At 48.9% G+C, this 21,006-nt stretch overlaps 1 protein-coding gene across 4 annotated transcripts in view; it reads right to left on the bottom strand.

Moving 5' to 3' along the window:
* itga7 (integrin, alpha 7) overlaps positions 1-21,006 on the bottom strand; it is a 201,071-nt gene that overhangs the window by 46,736 nt on the left and 133,329 nt on the right. For all 4 annotated transcript variants that reach the window (XM_038786592.1, XM_038786590.1, XM_038786593.1 and 1 more), the window contains exons 6-10: positions 11,122-11,329; positions 9,264-9,457; positions 6,524-6,612; positions 5,345-5,472; positions 3,140-3,235 (exon numbers count right to left, since the gene is read on the bottom strand). In XM_038786592.1, the coding sequence (XP_038642520.1) occupies positions 3,140-3,235; positions 5,345-5,472; positions 6,524-6,612; positions 9,264-9,457; positions 11,122-11,329 (715 nt within the window). The remainder of the gene's footprint in view (positions 1-3,139; positions 3,236-5,344; positions 5,473-6,523; positions 6,613-9,263; positions 9,458-11,121; positions 11,330-21,006) is intronic.

Genomic DNA, 21,006 nt, shown 5'->3' with positions numbered 1-21,006 from the left:
TGTTGCCTTGGTTCTCTGAGAGTAACCTCGGTAGCCTGCCTTGTTACCGCCGTCAGGAGCTGCGGTGCAACGAGCATGCGCACGTTTGCGCATCAGCCATTGGCATTGGCTTCTGCAATGATGCACGGGAGCTGTGTGCGTCACTCCACTCAAAATGCACCTGCAGTAACGTGCATGGGAAGAAAAAAAGCTGGGCATTCTCATTGGTGTCTCTCCACTCTGTACAACCTGGAACCATGAAGAAAGGGGGTTAGATTTGATAAACGCTGCAGAACAAACAGCCAACAGCACTGGCCATCTAGCACCTATGCGGTCCTGGCGTGAGTGAACCAGGGCAAAGAATGACGGGGGTTACTTCAGTATTCGGAAATTGCAACTCAAACCTGTGTGGGCAGCAACAAGGCAGGGCCAAGTAACTTGCCTGTCCGCTAACCTGCTGAGTTCATTTGCACCCGACTGCCCATCACTGAACTCCATGACATTGTCAACACTCTGTGCACACACAATTCTTTGGTTTGCCAAACAAAATGGCCTGTATCTGGTGGGTGCGGAGTTGTACTGCTGGGGGCTGGGTCCCAGACAGTGCAAGCTCCTGACCATGTACAAGGAGGTCGCCCTTTGTTAAACCTGGCCAGGAGAGCATTGAAGGAAGGGACAGCAAGGCTCCCCCCATCTCAGTGGGAAAAATCCAGCAGACTCAATGTGAACAGCAAACACTCACAAAGACTGTCACTGATCACACAAACAACATTCACGCACCAGAAAGTGGACTGAATTTGCAATGAGGGTTGAATTCAGTTGCATTTGATTACAGCAATGTACCTTAGGTTGAATTACCGCAGTGAGACTTGGGAACGGACGGTGTTTGTGGAACTGCGCAGGCCACTAGTGCTTTGGGTGGTTCATTTCCTGAAGTGGGTGGCAAGCGATGCCACAATGTGAAGCCATCTGGAATGACTGCCCAGTCTTCCTTGCAGTATGGGCAGCTTGGCACATCATTTCTCATCACTTGTGCCCTCTAACGTTGGCATCCTGTCTTCAGTTGCAACAGCGAGGTCTGTTTGCTGACTCACATTACACACCGTGAGATCCTGGGATATAGAAAATACTGCTTCCGGATTTCAATCGGAGCTCATTCTGATTGGAGCACAGGCCTCATTTTACCTATGCCCAGGCACTTGTCAATGCTTGGTGGAAAGCTGTCGTGACCAGGACTGTACAAGATGCCTTTAGCTCCCCACTCCTTTGACCAATGTAAAGAAGGGTGACCCAGATGTTGGTATTAAAATGATAATACCAGAGAAGGGGAAATTCACTTGCCATATTCAGCACTGGTGGTCGCCTAGCAGTTATACGTTGGTAGCTAAACTTCCTTACAGTTCCCACAGGGAATCTGTATTGAGCACAATGTGGGTGCGCTCCATGACCCTGTGGCATCATGGAAGGTTAGCTGATCTGTAGAGTTGCGCTACCCTCTTATGCTGCTTTTGGTGGCTGCTGGGTAAAGCTCTGCAGTTTAAAAAAAATTGATCTCCAAGATGCATCGCTGGGGAGCAAACTAGCTGACATTAACGATGTCGCCAGAGCTGGTCTGGGAAAAATAAACCATAAAACGTGAGAGCTGCAAAGGGTTTGACGATGTGTCTCGTGTGCCGCCTTGTCTCGAGTGTGCCACCCTTTCTTAGTCTTCCTGGCTCTCCTCAATGAATATCCACGGGACAGAAAATACCCCAGGCTGTAGCTCAGCTTTGACAAATCATCTGTCAGCACAGTCAAGAAGCCTACGGCTTCAAAGCACACCGACTGCGAGGAGAGTGTGAGCCTTAGGAAGTGGTGGCACTTGGGGATTTATCTATTATGCCAGCAATAAAGGCCTTTTCCAGTCTCATGCACGTGTTCAGCGCTATAGTGCCAACTTCTTTCAAATGGCAAACTTGACAGCACGCGGAAGATCTTCATTAAATGCGTGCCTCTCCCGTTCTTGCACGATTTGCGCAGGCTTTCACCGCAATAATAATTCTGAGGCGCGAGTAGCACTTTTCCCCATAAACGAAACCTTGCCGCTAGAACCCAGCCTGAAGTACTGAACAGCAGCCTCTTGTTCCTTGGCTAATTTGTGTGTCCCCCTCCCTGCCTACTGACTCTGACCTCTGCCAGAGCACAGTTCCATGGCTACTAGTCAGTCTCTGGGTACCCAAGTTGTTTTTCTTCACGTGCGAGATGCTCAGCTTGGCCACTTGACGATGGGGGAACCTGGTGAGATTTTCCAGCATTTTCTGTTTTCGTTTCAAATTCCAGCATCCGCAGCAATTTGCTTTTACCAATTAAGAATTAATTTGTCAAGAAAATATAAGGCACCCGATGGATACTATAGGACTTAGTCATCAATATCTTAGTCATTAGGGTATATTCTTTAAATTGAATTATTGAGCATTTACAGCATAGAAACAGGCCTTTCGGCCCAACAGCTCTATACTAGCGGGTTGTATACCCCCAGAGCATCATCCCACCCCTCTTTATCTCATTTTATCAGCGTGTTCATACTATTCCTTTCTCTCTCCAGTTTCCCCTTCCATGTATCGATGTTATTCCCCTCAACTACTCTCTGTGATAGCGAATTCCATATTTTCACTGGGTAACGAGATTTATTCTGAATTCCCTATTCGATTTATTTGAAATTAAAATTGCTTGTTGTCACAAGTAGGCTTCAAATGAGGTTACTGTGAAAAGCCCCTAGTCGCCACATTCCGGCGCCTGTTCGGGGAGGCTGTTACGGGAATCGAACTGTGCTGCTGGTCTGCTTTGGTCTGCTTTCAAAACCAGCGATTTAGCCCTGTGCTAAACAGCCCCAGTATTTATTTGTGACCCTCTTCTATTTATGGCTTCTCATTCTGGTCACACCTTAAAATGGAGACATTTTCTCCACATCTCCCCCTATTATAAATGTGAAGGCCTCCACAGGTCACCCCCTCAATCTTTCTTTTCTCCTTTCTATGACTCCCAAACACAGAGAGATCCTGTATACAGAAGGTTTCGATCGCATTTCCTTTTCAGAAGAGCAGACAGCAAGTCCCCTGCTGCCCCAGTTCAGGGAAACACGTTTTTAAGGATCCATTGTCCTTTTACAATCAATTCTTACCAGGTCCCTTGGACAGATCTGCAGTTCTCGAGTTCCACATCAATTTGCTGGGGGTGGATGTAAACCTGTTTCGTCACATTAATGACAGGACATGCTCTGAAGAAAAAAAACAAAGATTCAGACATGACGTGAGAACAATGATGCTCTGGCCTGACCACGGCCTGAAATCTTGCGTCACTTTTGTCGTCAGACTGTCTCAGTTGTTATTTTATTGTGCCTTGTTTCTTCATTTCACAGGCGTCAAAATCCAGCCACAGGCTCAAAACCAGCATGGGTCTGAAGCAGGAGGCCAGAAGATGGATGAAAATTGGGCCTCAGGCTTCTTCTGAGCGATTGGAGGGAACTGCCAGAATTGACCAGATGCAGGTGGCCAAGTGGGAGGCCTCAATACTTGGCCCGCCTATCCCTTTGTCTAAGTCCCGTGTCGGGGGTATTGGGATGCCTGTGGTGCTGGGTGGGGACGTGCTCTTCGAGAAGGCCCTTGAAGGAAGAAAATGTTAAATGCTTACTTTTGCCTTGTTCCATTACCATCCCCTTTCGCCTTGCGCCATCATTCCTTACATCATTTACTGTAATTCCTCCTGTCTTCCGCCTTCTCACACGCCTCCATCTTGTTCCACATCCCCACCCCACCTGCTTTTCCAGGTGCCTTCAAAACCCTCACTTGTTCTGACAAAAGGTCCTCGACCTGAAACATCGGGCGGAATTCTGTATCAGGGAAGCATTTTTAATCACCACTCACTCCCTCGCTCAATGGCCCAGCCATGTGAAGAATCAGAGCTACCAACCGTGACTCCATGCCACATTGGCACAGCAATCCTTTCCATAGGGTGGCATGGTGGCACAGTGGTTAACACTGCTGCTTCACAGCGCCAGGGTCCCAGGTTCAATTCCGACCTTGGGTAACCGTTTCTGTGGAGTCTGCACGTTCTCCTGTGTCTGCGTGGGTTTCCTCCGGGTGTTCCGGTTTCCTCTCTCAGTCCAAAGATGTGCAGGTTAGGTGGATTGGCCATGATCAATTGTTTCTTAGTGTCCAAAAGGTTAGGTGGGGTTACTGGGTTACGGGGATAGGGTGGAGGCGTGGGCTTAGGTAGAATGCCTTTTTGCAGGCTTGATGGGCCGAATGGCCTCCTTCTGCACTGTAAATTCTATGATTCTGTTCTATGATTCCACTATTTAAGCTCTTGGTTACTAGTTAAGTATTTATAAAGTAGGCTAATTGCTACATGAGCGAGCATCCACATATATCTCTCAAGTAACAACGTATTGACAACATTGTGACAACAACAACATTGTGATCCCCAGATTCAGAATCAAGCTATCAAAACGCTGCACCCTTCAAAGCTGAAACTCAAATTAATGAAACATTAGTTGAGAGTCAAGTCTACTGGACCAGGAGACTCAATAATCTGCATATCCACTTCTTCAAAACACAATCTGATAGGAATTTGGATGCTGATCCATTACCAGGCTGTTAGGACTTTTGAAAAACTAAGACATGTCTCTCTGTTCATTTTTTGCGACTCATTCTAAGAAGGGTCTCATCATTTTGTCTCCGATTTTCTATCTGGACTTCGCAGGCAATACTTCCAGCCTTTGCCAAAGACATTGGGCCTGATCGAACGGCCTCGTCGCTCCCCACCCAGTGACGCAGTAAGGCTGTTAAATCTCGCGCCTTGTGGCGTTGTGAATCTCACCCTCACTGGGCGGGATCCAGATTTGCATATTTAAGTGTGTTGTTAGCTTCACCTCCCAGGCGATCGGAGGCCGGCAGGGTGGTACTCTGGCACCCCTGATGCCACCTGGGCTATTCCCGCTTCAACCCCACCATGGTGCGTTCACTGGAGGCAGGACTAGTGAGACATGCAAAATGCTGCGGACATTGGCGGGACAGGAAAATTCCATTGGTGGCCAATGGCGAACTGCCTCTGCTGCCAGTAAACGTGCTGTTGGGTGGCGGAAAATCCCGCCCATTGATCCATCCTTTGGCAGCTGACTGGACATCTCAAACTCAGGTTCAAGTCTCTTTCGTGTTTCTTCTGCTGCACCATTTGCTGTTGCAAACAGGAGCTCCTCCTTCCAGAATACCAGCCCCGATTTCAGCGTCCGGATGTTACGCGCGTCCTGGCCTCCACCGCTTCGCACAGCTACCCACTCCAGCTGTCGCACACCCCGTGTGTAAAGGAATATTCCTCACGGCCTCACCTGAACAGAACTGCAGAGTCCGAGAGTGACCCGACCACCATATCCGGGTAAAAGTTATCATCAATGTCTAATCCTCCAGCTATGGAGTATCCGAACTTCGTCACCCCGACAGTTTCGCCATCGATGATCTAAGAGCGCAAAAACAACAGTTCAACAGTACAAACAAATCGATTGTTCGAAGTGCGGACTGAATTCTAAAATCACAAATTCCCTTCATTAACCCATATTCACATCGTCTAGTCACTAAACATTGTTCATCTTGCTTTATGTAAAATGGCCCAGAAACAGCAAATTCAGCTTGACCATTTATTGGAGGTAAGGGGCAGCAGGGTAGCATGGTGGTTAGCATAAATGCTTCACAGCTCCAGGGTCCCAGGTTCGATTCTCGGCTGGGTCACTGTCTGTGTGGAGTCTGCACATCCTCCCCCTGTGTGCGTGGGTTTCCTCCGGGTGCTCCGGTTTCCTCCCACAGTCCAAAGATGTGCGGGTTAGGTGGATTGGCCATGCTAAATTGCCCGTAGTGTCCTAATAAAAGTACGGTTAAGGGGGAGGTTGTTGGGCTACGGGTATAGGGTGGATCCGTGGGTTTGAGTAGGGTGACCATGGCTCGGCACAACATTGAGGGCCGAAGGGCCTGTTCTGTGCTGTACTGTTCTATGTTCTATGTTCTATGTTCTATGTTCTATGTAATCCTGACTTTGGCCAATGATATAAACCATCTGATTTTAAATCAGCTGCCCCGATTTGACTTAAATAGGAGAATTCAAAAGCGGCTGTTCCCTATTTCTCCTCTGTGGTAACCCACGGTATTGCATTGTGTTGTGTTGTACATGCCTGGAATTGTCCAGGCTGGCTCCGCATGTGGCTCCTCCCCTCGGGCTCATGTATAAAGGTGGCTAGTCTCCACCTCCGCCCCCGTTCGGGACCAGAGGCCAGGAGGCTTGCTGTTTAGTGTATTAAAGCCTCAGTTACATTCATCACTCATCGTGTGCTTATTGAAGGCATATCATCCCCAAAGTTAAAGTTACCCCATTGAACGGAGACACATGTTGCCTCTTCAGCACTGCATGGCTGTTGACACCAATCATTCCTGTTGTTCCGCCTGAGTGTACACACAGGGTCCAGTCTCAAAAATATCAAGCAGCAAGCATTCTTTTAATTAACTAATTAATTAGTTACCTGAGCCGGGATCACATTCAGCCCGAAATTGTTTCCATGGTAGATGTAGACCTTCCCTTCTCCATCATAAGGGGCCCCAACAGCAATGTCTGAGAGAACAAGAGAAAATTGTTCTTTCGTTCAGTCTGTTCAAGCCAGCACACTCAGTGTCTCAGGCTGCTAAGACCAGTCAGCTTTTTTGAAAGTTCCCAACCAGCGAATGTATTTTGGAGGACGAAACATGGGGAGACATTACAGGCTCAATGGTGTGGTAAACCACTGATCATACATTACATGTATTACGGTACTGCCATTGTACTCCAGTCAATACAATAAATCCCGGCCTGCTGGCTCCGCCCAGCAGGCTCTGTATATAAGTGTACGCTCTCCTGCACTGCCCCCATTCTTGGGTCCAGCTGCAGGAGGCTTAACGTCGAGCACAATAAAGCCACAATAGTTCACCATTCGTCTCGCAGTCATTGATGGTACATCAAATGGTACAACTTTGAGGGGAGCACGGGAGCAGAGGGATCTCAGGGTTCAAGTGCATAATTCTCCGAAGGTGGCCAGGCAAGTTGAAACAGTTGTTAAGGCCTTCGGTTTATAAATAGAGGCATAGAGTAGAAAAGCAAGAAGTGATGCCGAGGAGTGTTAATAGTAGCAATTGCAGGATAGCAGAATGTGTTAATCGGAGAACAGACGTGAGTGAGAGCAAAACTCAACAAGGGACAGTGGCCATGTTGGGGGAGGGTGGACAAGCCAAGGGAGCCGACACATAGAAAACAAAACGGGGGGGGGGGTCGAGATGGAGGGAAAAGTTCACAGTCTAAAAACCACCTTCGCCACTGTTAACAGAGTTTATTAGTGATTCCATGCAGGATTCCCAACGCATCCCTGGATCTTTCACCACATTCCCGCCAATTGCCAGCATCCTGTTTTCCCTCTCTACCTCCAATAGTTTTCCAACTGCTCAATGAAATCATTCAAAAAAAACAAAAGAAAAATACAGTTGAATTTTGAATGCCCATGTGATTTGCCTCTCATTTTTGCCTGCACCAGTATCCCGGAGATGAATCCTTCATTCCTGCAGACTCCAGGATAATCCTGGAGGGTTGTCAGCCTTAAATCCCGTTGATTTCCTTCTTCAAAAGTATATTTTATAAATTGGAGCTAGGCAGAGATGACACTAGTTTTATTCACAGTGCTTTAAATGGTCTGTTCCATGCTTCAGCTCTGGCTTCCCACCCTATCCGCAGTTTTCCCTGACTCCAATGCCCAGGCGTAGCTAATCAAACAGAGTGAGCAGCAATTGTAAGCAGACTCACATCCTCAAACACAGAGGCCAGGATTTCCCGGTCCTTCCGGCCAGTGGGATTCCTGGCGACACACTCCTGCGGCATGTTCCCTGCCGGTGGAGGGTGCGGAGCATGCAATGCCCCGTAAACATTGACGGGACAGGAAGATCCTGCCACTGGCCAATGGCGGGCCTGGAAAATTTTGCCTGGAACACTGTGTCGAGGTTTTTAAATGGGGTTATTTAATAACGGGTTCAAATTTTTCTCTCCAATGTTTGAAATCATGGTGGATTTATGGGGGATTATCTGTTCAGGTAATTTTCCAAAAAATAAGATTTGTACGGTCAGTAATTTGCTGCAGATTGTCACAAAAATATCAAGGGCTGGATTGTCCGCAGCCCTGCGCCGAAATCACGGCCGGTGCCGCGGCGGAAAACCCAGTTTCAAGTCGTAATCGGCGATTCTCCGGGCACTGAAAATCGGTGTCGCCGCGGGATATGCCGTGCCACCGGGGGCCATTGCCAGAGGCCGATTGGGGGGGTTTATTTTTTTTGTATGGCTCCGCGGTCCGGGTCCGCAAATACACATGCGCAGCCGCTGCCATGTGCACGTGCGGCCTATGACCCGGAAGTGAGGGGGCCCGTATCTGCAGCAAAAGCTGCGAGATTCACTCCGGGTCCCTGCTCGCCCCTGCAGCCTATGAATTTATCTAACTTTTTTCAAGAAACCTCAGAAGTAAATGTGATGATCGGAATACATTGCCCCTTTAAGAGGCTTGTGATGATCGGAATACCTTGCCCCTTTAAGAGGCTTGTGATGATCGGAATACCTTGCCCCTTTAAGAGGCTTGTGATGATCGGAATACCTTGCCCCTTTAAGAGGCTTGTGATGATCGGAATACCTTGCCCCTTTAAGAGGCTTGTGATGATCGGAATACCTTGCCCCTTTAAGAGGCTTGTGATGATCGGAATACCTTGCCCCTTTAAGAGGCTTGTGATGATCGGAATACCTTGCCCCTTTAAGAGGCTTGTGATGATCAGAATACCTTGCCCCTTTAAGAGGCTTGTGATGATCGGAATACCTTGCCCCTTTAAGAGGCTTGTGATGATCGGAATACCTTGCCCCTTTAAGAGGCTTGTGATGATCGGAATACCTTGCCCCTTTATGAGGCTTGGAACCCTGGGGAACTCCGCCTCTGGCTACGTCCCCTGGGAAACAGTACTTAAGATGAGACTCCATTTTGCGAGCACACTTCTTATGGAGGCTGCCACTGTTCACTGCTTATTAAAGCCTTTGATTACTGACCTAACTTTCGTGTGGTAATTGAGAGTGCCTCAGTAAAACTCCACTGTTTCTACGCCGGCGTGGGGACATAGTCTCATTTTTGGAGAATCCAGCCCGCAAGGCTTTGGCTCACGAGAGCTACTGAATGGTTTCACCAATAAACAACACGGGTGGAAACCTACCTCCAAAGCCATCTTGGTTGATGTCCCCAATGTTAGCCACAGCCAGCCCAAACAAGGAGTCTTTGGTCCCATTCAGCCGGAGACTTCGCACCCTATTCCACCTGCCAGCCTGGTTAATGTACACATAGACAGCACCACCAATTTCTTCCTTCCGGTCAAAGAAGTAAGGAGCACCGACAATGAGGTCCATCCACCTGCAAATTTAAAAAAACAGGTCAAGATAATCTCGTCGCGTCATGGAATATCTGTACCAGGCTGAGCAATGGAGAATCCCAGGCAATAATAGCCACTGAGGCAGGTTCAGCTGGAACTGGCAGCATGAGGCCCCGATTCATTATTAATAGTTAAAGAATTACATTGAAATGATAACAGACCATCCAATCAAACCAGCCCTTTATCCTCGAAAGTTAAGTCGCCATAGTCCCAGATGGCCATGGGGCTGTTTTCCCCTGTGAGGGGGGAGAGCTGACTGGTGGTGGTTTAACCTGGGGGTCACCACACCTCAGGCGAGGGTCAAAGTTGAGAAGGCGGGGCCTACATGAATAACCTCAGCCGGGATGGGAATTGAACCCACGCTGCTGGCCTCGCTCCGCATCACCACCCAGCTGTCCAGCCAGCTGGGCTAAACCAGTCCTCTACTTATCCTCTACCCAATCAGGGACCGCAGCGGTTCAAGAAGGCAGCCCACCATCACCACCTCAAGGGCAACTAGGGATGGGCAATAAATTCTGGCCTAGTCAGGAATGCCCACATCCTGTAAATTAATTATTCAAAACTCGATCAGGAAGCCCTAATCTGATGTGCTTGTTCTGTTCCTACATCTCTTTATTCAGTTTCTTCACCTTGCTAGATAATCTATTATTATATTGACATGTTTTCTGCTTCATTCACTAACTCGACTGGTGAATCCCACTGCCTCACAATACGCTGTGTGAAAAGCGTTTCTCCTGCTCTCCGTCCTCAATCCCGAATGATAATCTAACCGCGTATCCTCATTCTAGCACACCGCGATCACTGGGGAAAATCTGCCTCTGTCCACTTTTGTGCCAAACCTTCCAGGATTTTCAAGCCCCTCTATCAAAACATCCCACTTCTCATGAGCACTGTCCCAATTTTTCTGGTCTTTCTTTCTCTCGCCTTTCCTCCGACCAGGGGCTGGTTTAGCTCACTGGGCTAAATCGCTGGCTTTTAAAGCAGACCAAGCAGGCCAGCAGCACGGTTCGATTTCCCGTACCGGCCTCCCCGGACAGGCGCTGGAATGTGGCGACTAGGGGCTTTTCACAGTAACTCCATTGAAGCCTACTCGTGACAATAAGCGATTTTCATTTTCATTTCATTCGGAATGGCCACCGCACACAAAGCACATCCCACAATCGGCAGGAGGCCCAAGGCCTCCCCTACAAGACATCTTCACAGACAGCTCAGCCATTTTAACCCGAGGAACTTCATTGCAGCATTGGCATCGGCTTGAAGATGTCTTTGGGGGGGGCGGGGGGGAGAGGAGAGGAGGTGGAATGGCAGGACGATGTAGCGGTATGCAAATAAGGGGCCTTCGGGGGCACAACACAAGTCCCCAAAATTGGCCCATTTTCAAATGGGTGCAGTGAGGTCCAAATCTACTCTTTATTTGACTCTCTTCGTCCACTGGTGCTCCAGCCACCCACCAACCACACACACCCAACCTCACCCCCGCCACAAAGGCACAGCTGCCAATGGTGGAACAATAGAAATTGGGAATGCCCATAAAAGCCAGAATAGGAAGTGCACCTTCGAGGGTGGCAGGGATAAAATGTCACTTTAAATGAACCACAGAGTTGGAGAGAGAGAGAGATGAATGATTGAACGGATTTTATCTTACCCGTCGCTGTTCAAGTCAACCGTAGCAACCGCATAGCCGTAAGATGACCCCAGCTCTTCCCCCCACAGGATGTGCTCGGGTGCAAGTCGATTGACGCCTTCTTTCCTCAGGATGACCACCGCTCCGGTGTGGTTGGCTCTCGGTGCTCCGGACACCACACTCAGCTCGTTCTGTCGAGTGAGCCCTTTACCTGAATCTACTGAGAATCCTGCAATGAGGCACAGGCAGTTAAAAGAAAATGCCACTGGCGTACGGAGATGGCGACACAATTAGTGAGGAGTTTTAGAAACACAGGGCTCATGCACTGGGGGCAGGGTAGTCACGTTTTTAATAACCCTTGGTTAGATATCTCTCAGGACTGTCATGTAAACCAAGTTACATTGAATGCAGAACCTATTGGGTATACATTTGGTTACCTGGGCCAGCACATTGAGGTACATAAGCACGTGCTAGTAACACAGATACCAGAGTACATGAGGACATTGGGCTAAATTATTAACCAGTTATAACCTAACTCACTGTGTCAGGTGACTCACCCATTTTTACAGCCAACACAATGTTACTCTGCATTGAATTTACTGGAGGATAACATAGGGACAACATTAGTGTCCATTGACCTCGATGCAGAATAACATTGAGGTGCTTCTCTCTGCATTCATGTCGTGCACTGGAGGGATGATCAGATCTCAGATCACTGTTTCATCCCATCTTCATCAAGTAGCACAAAAGGAGGCCAGTTGGCCAATCCCGCCCGCAGCAGCCTTTTGAAAGAGTTATCCAATTAGTCCCACTGCCCCGCTCTGTTCCCACATAACTATTCACTCATAGTTTGCAGTAGTCTGTTCCCGAATTGGGCAGTGTGTGTTGGACCCAAATATAAGATGCGCAATATTAGCCAAGAGCATTCCTACAATGCAAAACAGAATCATAGGCAGTTTGATGGCTTAGTGGGTGAGGCCTGTGGAGTTAGCCCTTGGATAGTATCGAGACAATCCTCCTTATCCTTTTCTGATTTTAAATACCCTCTCCCTGTACCTGCTCTGCTGGGCTGTGTGGAATTTTAGTCTTGGAGCATTGGGCTGAGGAGCTGCCACTTTACAATCACAGTTCTGTTGGAGGTAACTGAGAAGTAGCAATAGCTGATGAGCAGTAACCTGGTTTCGGTGTGTGCAGACGGTGTGACTTGGAAACTAGGATATGTGCGTTCGAATACGTCCTAGCTTACAACTCCAAACTAGGACATGAGTACACACAATAGGATTTGGTAATACCAACAGCATTTTGTAAAGCTTTGTCAATGGGGATGTGAGAGTATTGCGGTTATAATAGGCTAGCAATCCGGGGCGGGACTCTCTATTCCCGCGGCAGTGTCGATGCCGTCGTAAATGCCACTCCAGCTGCTGATCCCGGCGCGAACTGGGCGCCGTGGGATCCGTGCATGCGCAGTGGCGCCAGTGCCAATGTGCGCATGCGCAGTGGCTTCCTTCAACGTGCCGGCCCCGACGCAACATGGTGCAGGACTACAGGGGCCGGCGGCAGGAGAGGCTGGCCCACTGATTGGTGGGACCCGATCGCGGGCCAGGCCACATCAGAGCACCCCCCCGGGTCGGACCACCCCCCTCCCCCACCACAGGCCACCCCCGACCTTTCCACGCCAAGGTCCCGCCGGCTGAGAGCAGGCGTGGACGGCGCCGGCGGTACTCCGGTTTCCACGACAGCCGCTTGGCCCATCCCGGGTCGAGAATCGGCGGGCCGGCCGCATAGAGCGGCCCCCGACCGGCGCCGCGCCAACCACGCCGGCGCCAATGGCGGAGAATCGAGAAACCACTTCAATCCAACAAATGCCCAGGTATGGTCCAGCTGGTCACAAAGTGAAGCTGCTGCTGCTTTATACATTTAAGACATTGCATTCTCCAAATTCACCCATATCAAAGCTGTACACCTGCACCATTTTCTTCAGGACTCTTTCATTGTGGAGGAAAAGAGGCAATGCTCTGGAGGCTGGAGAGTTGGCCTGTCGAAAAAAAGAATTTGGACCTCGTGCCTTCACCAGCCTTTGGGGCATCTCGGAGTGACGTTGGCAATTTGGTGCCCAATTAGGGATAGTTTTGCAGTCTTGGCTCGCATTCAGCGAAAACGAGAATCAGACTGGCCAAACCCATTTAACACAGAATCATTAAAGCTAATTGGATGATCTCCGTCCAATCAACGTGGGCTGGAATCCAACCCAAGCTCTATCGATGAAAGGGTAGTGTCTAACCCACCCCTACAGCCCGACAGCGATTCCCTCAGTCAATCGCACGTCCAAGTCGTCAATTCATAGATTCATAGGCATTTACAGCACAAAAGAGGGCCATTTGGCCCATCATGTCCATGCTGGTCAACAAAGATCTGACTGCACTAATCCCATTTTCCAACGCTTGGTGCATATCACTGGAGCGTGACAAGCGAATATCTAAATAAATGGTATTTTCTGTTGCTTGTTGCTCATCAAGAGCTAGATATTGGTCCATGTCCTGTGGAGATGTGGGTCAGATACCCCCTTGAAATGGAGGATCACAGTGCAAATGGTGGTCTGGTAGTGTTTTTGTCCCAACATGCCATGAACAGCTTACCCTTGGGGTCAATGCAAGGTCAAAGGGCCGTGATTCCCCCGGTGGAAAATAAATGTAGGCAGAGTCAAACTGGGTTCCTTCCAGTCACACAACCCCCAGAATCTGATTTTACACTTGGGAAACTGGTCACAGGGAAGAAAAAAAACACTGCGAGTAACTGCCGATGTGAAAGTCCATCAATACATTCAAAATTAAATTCTCAGCGTTTATAACTGGTTATGTGTGACAAGGTGCGCAAAGCAAAAATGACAGTCAATAAACTGCCCGCTAATTGTTTTTTTTTCCCTCAGGAAGAATGAACAGTAAGCAATATCCCTTTTGTTCAGTTTAGACGGGTTATACCAAAACAAAATATCCACTTTTCTGGGAGATGCGTTTAACATAATATTCTTTCCATTTGCATCAATACCAAAGATTAATTTTAAAAGGATTGAGGACTTGAATCCAACTTCTGTTCCCCCTCCCCCTGCCCTCAGAGGTTAGCAAATATGCTGGAGCCCTTGAGAGCATCTTACTCCACCGCAGTGCTTGCTGGGAAAGTGCGCCAGGCCCAGAAAGACCAGGAAGGTTCCAAGTTCAAATCGTCTGCCTGTGCCGTGCCAGTTGATCGCTTCAAGGCTGGCAATTGTCGGTGTTACGATTGGCCTCAGCACCCCAGCCACGTGAAGGAGGGAAGAAAGTTTCATCAGTGCGTCGGCTCCTGATTGTCCATGGGTGAACCTTGCCTGAGGACTGAATATCCTTGCTACACTCCCAACCACCTGAGTGATACCAGAGGGGTGATTGTGTCTATTAAACAGTGAGGAAGAGTCTGGGAAGGGACTGAGCGAAGCTTCTTTATTGGAAGAGCTCTCCCATTACCACTAACAAAGGCTGTGGAGACACCCAAGCTCAGGTAGTCCAGGAAATGAACAGAATTCACCCCCTCCCTCAATCCTGAGTTCTGAAGGAAACATCAGGACTGGACTGCACCCAGGTACAATTTGTGGGGGGCAGAGTGGACACTGGGGTAATTCCAAATTAGGTGATGGGAACAAGCAAGCCTGACTCAAACCAATAGCAAATGCAGTAATGGAGGGATCTGCAGGATCTAACATATATTGTTCCGTCAACGTTCATTGTGATATCAGAAATCTGAGCCGGAATTCTCCGGCCATTGGGATTCACTCTTCCCACCGGGAGTACACCCCCACCCGTGGGTTTCCCGGCTTCAATGGGGATCCCATTGACAAGAGGCGGGAAGAGAGAATCCCGTCACCAGCGAACAGCGTGCTGCCGAGAAACACGGGGCTGGCGGAGCGGAGAATCCAACCGCTGAATTCAACTAGGGCAAACCACACCCTTTTGTTGCAAAACAGCACCCACTCACTCTGGAGTGGATCCCAGTCAGTTCAAGGGAAACAAAGAAACTTGGGCGAGATTCTGAATTAAATAAGCAAACGGCTTTATTAGTTTTCGTTGAAGGAATAATGATTACCAAGACACCAGGGAGGGGTGAATTTTTTTGCTCCTCTTCAAAGAATGGCATGAGGTTCCCTTTTCCCCTGAACAGGGAGACGAGGCCTCGCTTTCAATTCTTATCCCAAAATCTGCCAACACAGCACTTGCTCCATGTTGCACTCCTGTCTGAAAAGAGGTTATATACTCAATTCCTGGATGAAGGTTTGAACCCACATCCTCCTAATTTAGGAAGGTTTACTTTCAGAGATCATTTCTCTCGTTTTTTACTTGAGAAATGTGCTACCAACTAAGCCAAGCTGACACATTAAGCTCTGTACTTGGTGCCTGGGAACGCGGTTATGTCCCTTACAGGCACCCATATAGAAATTTGCATGGGACCCACTTGCTTCAGCTCAATTTAGTCTGAGTCTTCCCACATAAGAGCAAATTTCCTCAACAATGTATGCTTCAGACCCTGCGAGCACCTCTCACTTGCATTATGTACTAGTTTGAGTCAACTTGGAAGTGAATTCACTCAAAGGTGAGGGCAGGCGACAGTGACAGAAACAAACAACCATGTTAGGAATTTGCAAATTGACTGCTTACAAGACCGATCCACAAAGTGCAAAAACTCACTTTAGATTTTAGAAAAAGTACCGTGAGACTGGTGGTGACTGTATTAAAGCCAAAACTCAAGGTTCGCCCCTCCAGAAAGGTGGATATTTTAATTAGTGTGAAATCAAAATATCTTGCATTCCTCTAAAATAATATGTACTTTTATCCAAAACTGTGCATTAGTTGAAGAAGACGATGTAAAAATGGCAGCTTGAGCAAATGCATCTACACAAATAACCTTTCAATTTGGAGGATTTCATTGACCATGTACCTCTGAAGCTCATAACAGTTCCACTGCTCAGCAGTACAGCAAAAAGGGACTGGATCGAGGGAAACATTGCCTTCACAAGGTACAATCTCATTGGCAGCCATTTTATTTTAAAATGGCAGATTGCTCCCAATAGTTCAATGTTTCCACAAAACCACAAGATTTTCCACAATGAACCTTTTTTTCCCCACAGATCACAAAGAATAAAGTTGAATTGTCCGCTTTGCTGGTTCATTATACAGAATTCTGCTACTAAATCGAATACAGTGAACATGGGCTGCCTCCTGCCTGACTTCTGTTGCCGCCCCCCACTTTTTTTTTGAACTTTAAATTATATTCAAGGCACAAAATGGGAACTGGGAAGTTGGTCATGAGTTCCTGATCTTGGTCACAACGGGAAGGTGCCAAAGGTCAGGGGCGGGATTCTCCGTCCCGCCCCACTCGTTTTCTGATGCGGCGCGCTCCCGCCAGCAGTGGGATTCTTCGTCCCGGCAGCCGGCCAATGGGGGTTTCCCATTGTGGGCACCCCCATGCCGAAAATCCGCAGTCGTGAGTGTGCTGCCGGCAAATTGGAGGATCCCGCCAACGGAGAATCGAGCTGCAGGGTTTCCCCCACACAAAGAGTAAGGAAAAGAAATTTGGAGCTTAGTTCATCCTCACACATCCTCTCGTAGCTTGACAGACAGCGTGGTATGAGGCACCTGCACACAGGCTAGTTTTGGCAGTCTCTGGCAGAACAAACCCACAGATTGGGGATCTGAATATAGAGCCTAAATGGGGCCTAAAAAGAGGCTTTTAAGGAACAAATCCTGAACAAATTATCTCTACAATGTGGTCCAACGACAACAATGTGTATTTGCATGAAGTGCCTGTTGCCATGGGAACAAGACAACTTGGTTAGGCCTACAGCGTGTAGGCCTCAACTGCCTGAAAATCACAGCTGCCACAGATATGGCCTGTTCATAACACTGATAATAAAATGTACCTGCTCTCAGCTGGTCTGTCACAGTATGTGGTACTGTTCAAGAGTTTAAATTTTTAGATATCAGTCAGGTAGCTAGCAGACTCCTGATGTTCTGCGAAGAACCACCAAGTGTGGTGAAAAATAAAGGAGGCGAAACACTAGGAAAAAGTGGAGAGAAGCACCTCCACAAAGTGAAAACACCCAGGCCATCACCAAACCAGTTAGCATGTTGTGCAAGTGTCGACTGGCTCACAGGCCTGGTCTACGAGGACTGAAGGTGTTCCTGGAAAACGAGATCAGAGATGCGGTGACCTCACTGCACAAAGCATGTATAAGGTAGTCACTACTGCTGAAGTGGTGTACATACAAACAAAGCAATTAGGAGCAAGACGAGGCCACATTGCCCCCTCGAGCCTACTCAGCCATGCATCTCAACCCCACATTCCTGCCTGACCTTTCACCCCATTTTGTAAATAAATTTAGAGTGCCCAATTCTTTTTTTCCCAATTAAGGGCCAATTTAGCATGGCCAGTCCACCTAACCCGCACATCTTTGAGTTGTGGCCAGGATCCAACTGAGGTCTTTGGTGCCGTGAGTAGGCAGTGCTAATAGTGCGCCCCCGTGCCGCCCCTCGCCCCCTTGTTAATTGAGAATCTATCCACCTCTGCTTTAAAAATATTCAAAGATTCTGCTTCTGCCGCCTTTTGAGGAAGAGAGTTCCAGAAACTCATGATCCTCAGAGAGAATACATGGCCAGAATTCTCCAGTCGTCGTGATTCCCTTTTCCCACCAGCAGCGAACCCCAGCGTGCCCAGTTTCCCAGGGGCGGCGAGTGCTGACAATGGGAAATCCCATTGACAAGCGGCGGGAAGATAGAATTCCGTCGCCAGCGAACGGTGCGCTGCTCAGAAACACGCGGCTGGGGGACCGGAGAATCCCGTCCATGGGTGGAATTTTCCCATTCACTGCACAGAACGCTGACTGAGGCGGGAAACCCGGCGTGTAACACACAAATCCCAAGCTCGTGTCTTGAGTCTTAGGAACTCTGGCGGCGATTCTCCAATATGGAGGCCAAGTGTTCGCGCCATCGTGAACGCCGTCGCGTTTCACGATGGCGCGAACAGGGCCCGGGCACGACCTATTCTGGCCCCCACAGGGGACCAGCACGGCGCTGGAGCAGTTCACGCTGCTCCAGCCTCCTTACGCGGCGCCGAATGGACGCCGCGCCAACCCGCGCAGGCGCGGGGGACTTCTTCCGCGCGCCGGCCCCGGCTCAACATGGGGTTGGTGTTCAGGGGCCGGCCGCGCCAGGAAGTAGGCCCGGGGGAGGGGGGGAGAGGCCGGCCCGCCGATCGGTGACCCCCGATCGCGGGCCAGACCCCATGGAAGGCCCCCCCCTGGCAAAGCCCCCCCCCCCCGGAGAAGTCCTGCAGAGTTCCCGCCGACAGCGACCAGGGGTGAACGGCGCCAGCGGGAACCTGTCGTGTCGGAGCGGCCGCTCAGCCCATCCGGGCCAGAGAATAGCGAGTGGGCTGTGTGAATCGCCTCGACTGCCCTCTTGGCATATTCTCCGGCATGCGCGGCTCCGACCGTGATGAAGCCGTTCTCGCCGATTGGGAGAATGGCAGGACGGTGGCGGATCGACGTCGCGCGGAAAAAATGGCGTGACCATCGATTCTCCCGGACGTCGCGGCATTGGAGAATCGCCCCCATTCTTCCTGAAAAGAGCATTTGAATATTTTTACAGCAGAGGTGTACAGATTCTTGGTAAGCAAAAGGGTAAAAGATTACCGGGGGGTAGGCGGGATGCAGAATCAAGGCTACAATCGGAGCAGCCATGATCTTATTGAAGGGGACGGCAGGCTCGAGGGGCCGAGTGGCCTACTCCTGCCTCTAATTCAAATCATGTGTGCTAGCCATGAGTTTATTAAGTGTTGTCAAAGCTATAAATAAATCGGAAAGCAAGCACTGTATCAAATTTGAATCATGTGTAAGTTTAGAACTGTTGGCAGCATTTTAATTTTATTTTCTAAAAGCTAAAAGATGTCAAACACAGCAGTACGTTCCCCCTCCAATGGGAAGACATTTAACCCTTAGGCTGCCAGTAGCTCCAGGAAATGGTGATTCCTAGAGTGACAACAATCTTCGAAGATTTCAGCTCTCGCACTGTAACTCAGAAATGTTCCCCCATGTTACTACAACACTACTCAGAGGGCAGGTGCTTATCGTCAACATAAGAAGGACAAACAGGAGGAGGCCATTCAGCCCCTCGACCCTGCCCAGTCATTCCATTTGATCATGGCCGATCTCTATCTCAACTCTTAGCTATCTTCGATTTGACCGCCTGACTGACCTCTGCTTCCTAATTTCACTCTTCATTGCCCTTGCTCTGGTTTCCTCTGCTCTTAATTCCCGCACAAGAGGAACTAGTTTCTCCGGAACAACCTTATCCAACTCTTCTTGACATTTTAACCGCCTTGATCTGATCACCCAGAAGCTGTTGTACTCAAAGATCTCCAAGCAAAGTTTAAGCAACTTGTCCTCAAAATGTAATCGTCGAAGACTAATGTCATGAGAATGTCGCTTTAAGAAATGTTTGGCTGCTCATACTACTGCAGTGATGTCAGAGTGTGGGTGGAGCTGGGCTGTCTGTCAGCTTTTTACTTTCATTTTAGGCTGTTTGCTGCAGGGTGTTTTCCAGCCATTGCGATTCTCTTTTCCCGCTGGGTTTCCTGGCGGTGTGGGATGGCTTCAATGAGAAATCCCATTGGCCAGCAATAGGAGCAGAGAATCCCGCCGCCAGCGAATGGCCCGCCACCAAGAAACATCCGGCTGGGGAACCGCCCATAGAGTTTTACAGTACAAGGAGGCCCTTCAGCCCGTCAGGTCTCGGCTCAAGCACCAACAGTTCTAATCCCATCTTCCATCACTTGGTCCATAGCCTTGTGTGCTGTGGCATTTCAAGTTCTCATCTAAATGCTTCTTAAATGTTGTGAGGGCTCCCACCTCTCCCACCCTCCCAGGCAGCGAGTTCCAGATTCCCATCATCCTCTGGGTGAAAAGGTTTCTCCTCAAATCCCCTCTGTCCCTTACCTTAAATCTATACCCCCTGGTTGTTGATCCTCTTCACGAAGGGAAAAAGTTTCTTCCTGTCTACTCTATCTATGCCCCTCATAATTTTGTCCACCTCAATCGTGTCCCCACTCAGCCTCCTTTGCTCCAAGGAAAACTACCCCAGACAATCCGGTCTCCCTTGATAGCTGAGATGCTCCAGCCCAGGCAACATCCTGGTGAATCTCCTCTGCACCCTCTCCAGTACAATCACATTGTTCCTATAGTGTGGCGACCAGAACTGCACACAACACTCCTGGAGTCCTATAAACATTAGTTCTATTTCTCTCTCTCCATTGATGCTACCTGACTAGCAATAGATATTAGACATTAGAACATTACAGCGCAGTACAGGCCCTTCGGCCCTCGATGTTGCACCGACCTGTGAAACCCCTCTAAAGCCTATCTACACTATTCCCTTATCATCCATATGTCTATCCAATGACCATTTGAATGCGTTTAGTGTTGGCGAGTCCACTACTGTTGCAGGAAGGACATTCCACGCCCTTACTACTCTCTGAGTAAAGAACCTACCTCTGACATCTGTCCTATATCTATCTCCCCTCAATTTAAAGCTATGTCCCCTCGTGCTGGACATCACCATCCGAGGAAAAAGGCTCTCACTGTCCACCCTATCTAATCCTCTGATCATCTTGTATGTCTCTCTGAAGTCACCTCTTAACCTTCTGCTCTCTAACGAAAACAGCCTCAAGTCCCTCAGCCTTCCCTCATAAGATCTTCCCTCCATACCAGGCAACATTCTTGTAAATCTCCTCTGTACCCTTTCCAATGCTTCCACATCCTTCCTATAATGTGGCGACCAGAACTGCACGCAGTACTGCATGCAAAAGCATTATTACTTTTGGAACATA

The sequence above is a fragment of the Scyliorhinus canicula genome, chromosome 28 (genome assembly GCF_902713615.1).
Source record: "Scyliorhinus canicula chromosome 28, sScyCan1.1, whole genome shotgun sequence".
NCBI classification, from domain to species: domain Eukaryota; kingdom Metazoa; phylum Chordata; class Chondrichthyes; order Carcharhiniformes; family Scyliorhinidae; genus Scyliorhinus; species Scyliorhinus canicula.
Note: the sequence above shows the minus strand (reverse complement) of the source record. Positions and strands in the feature narration are given on the sequence as shown.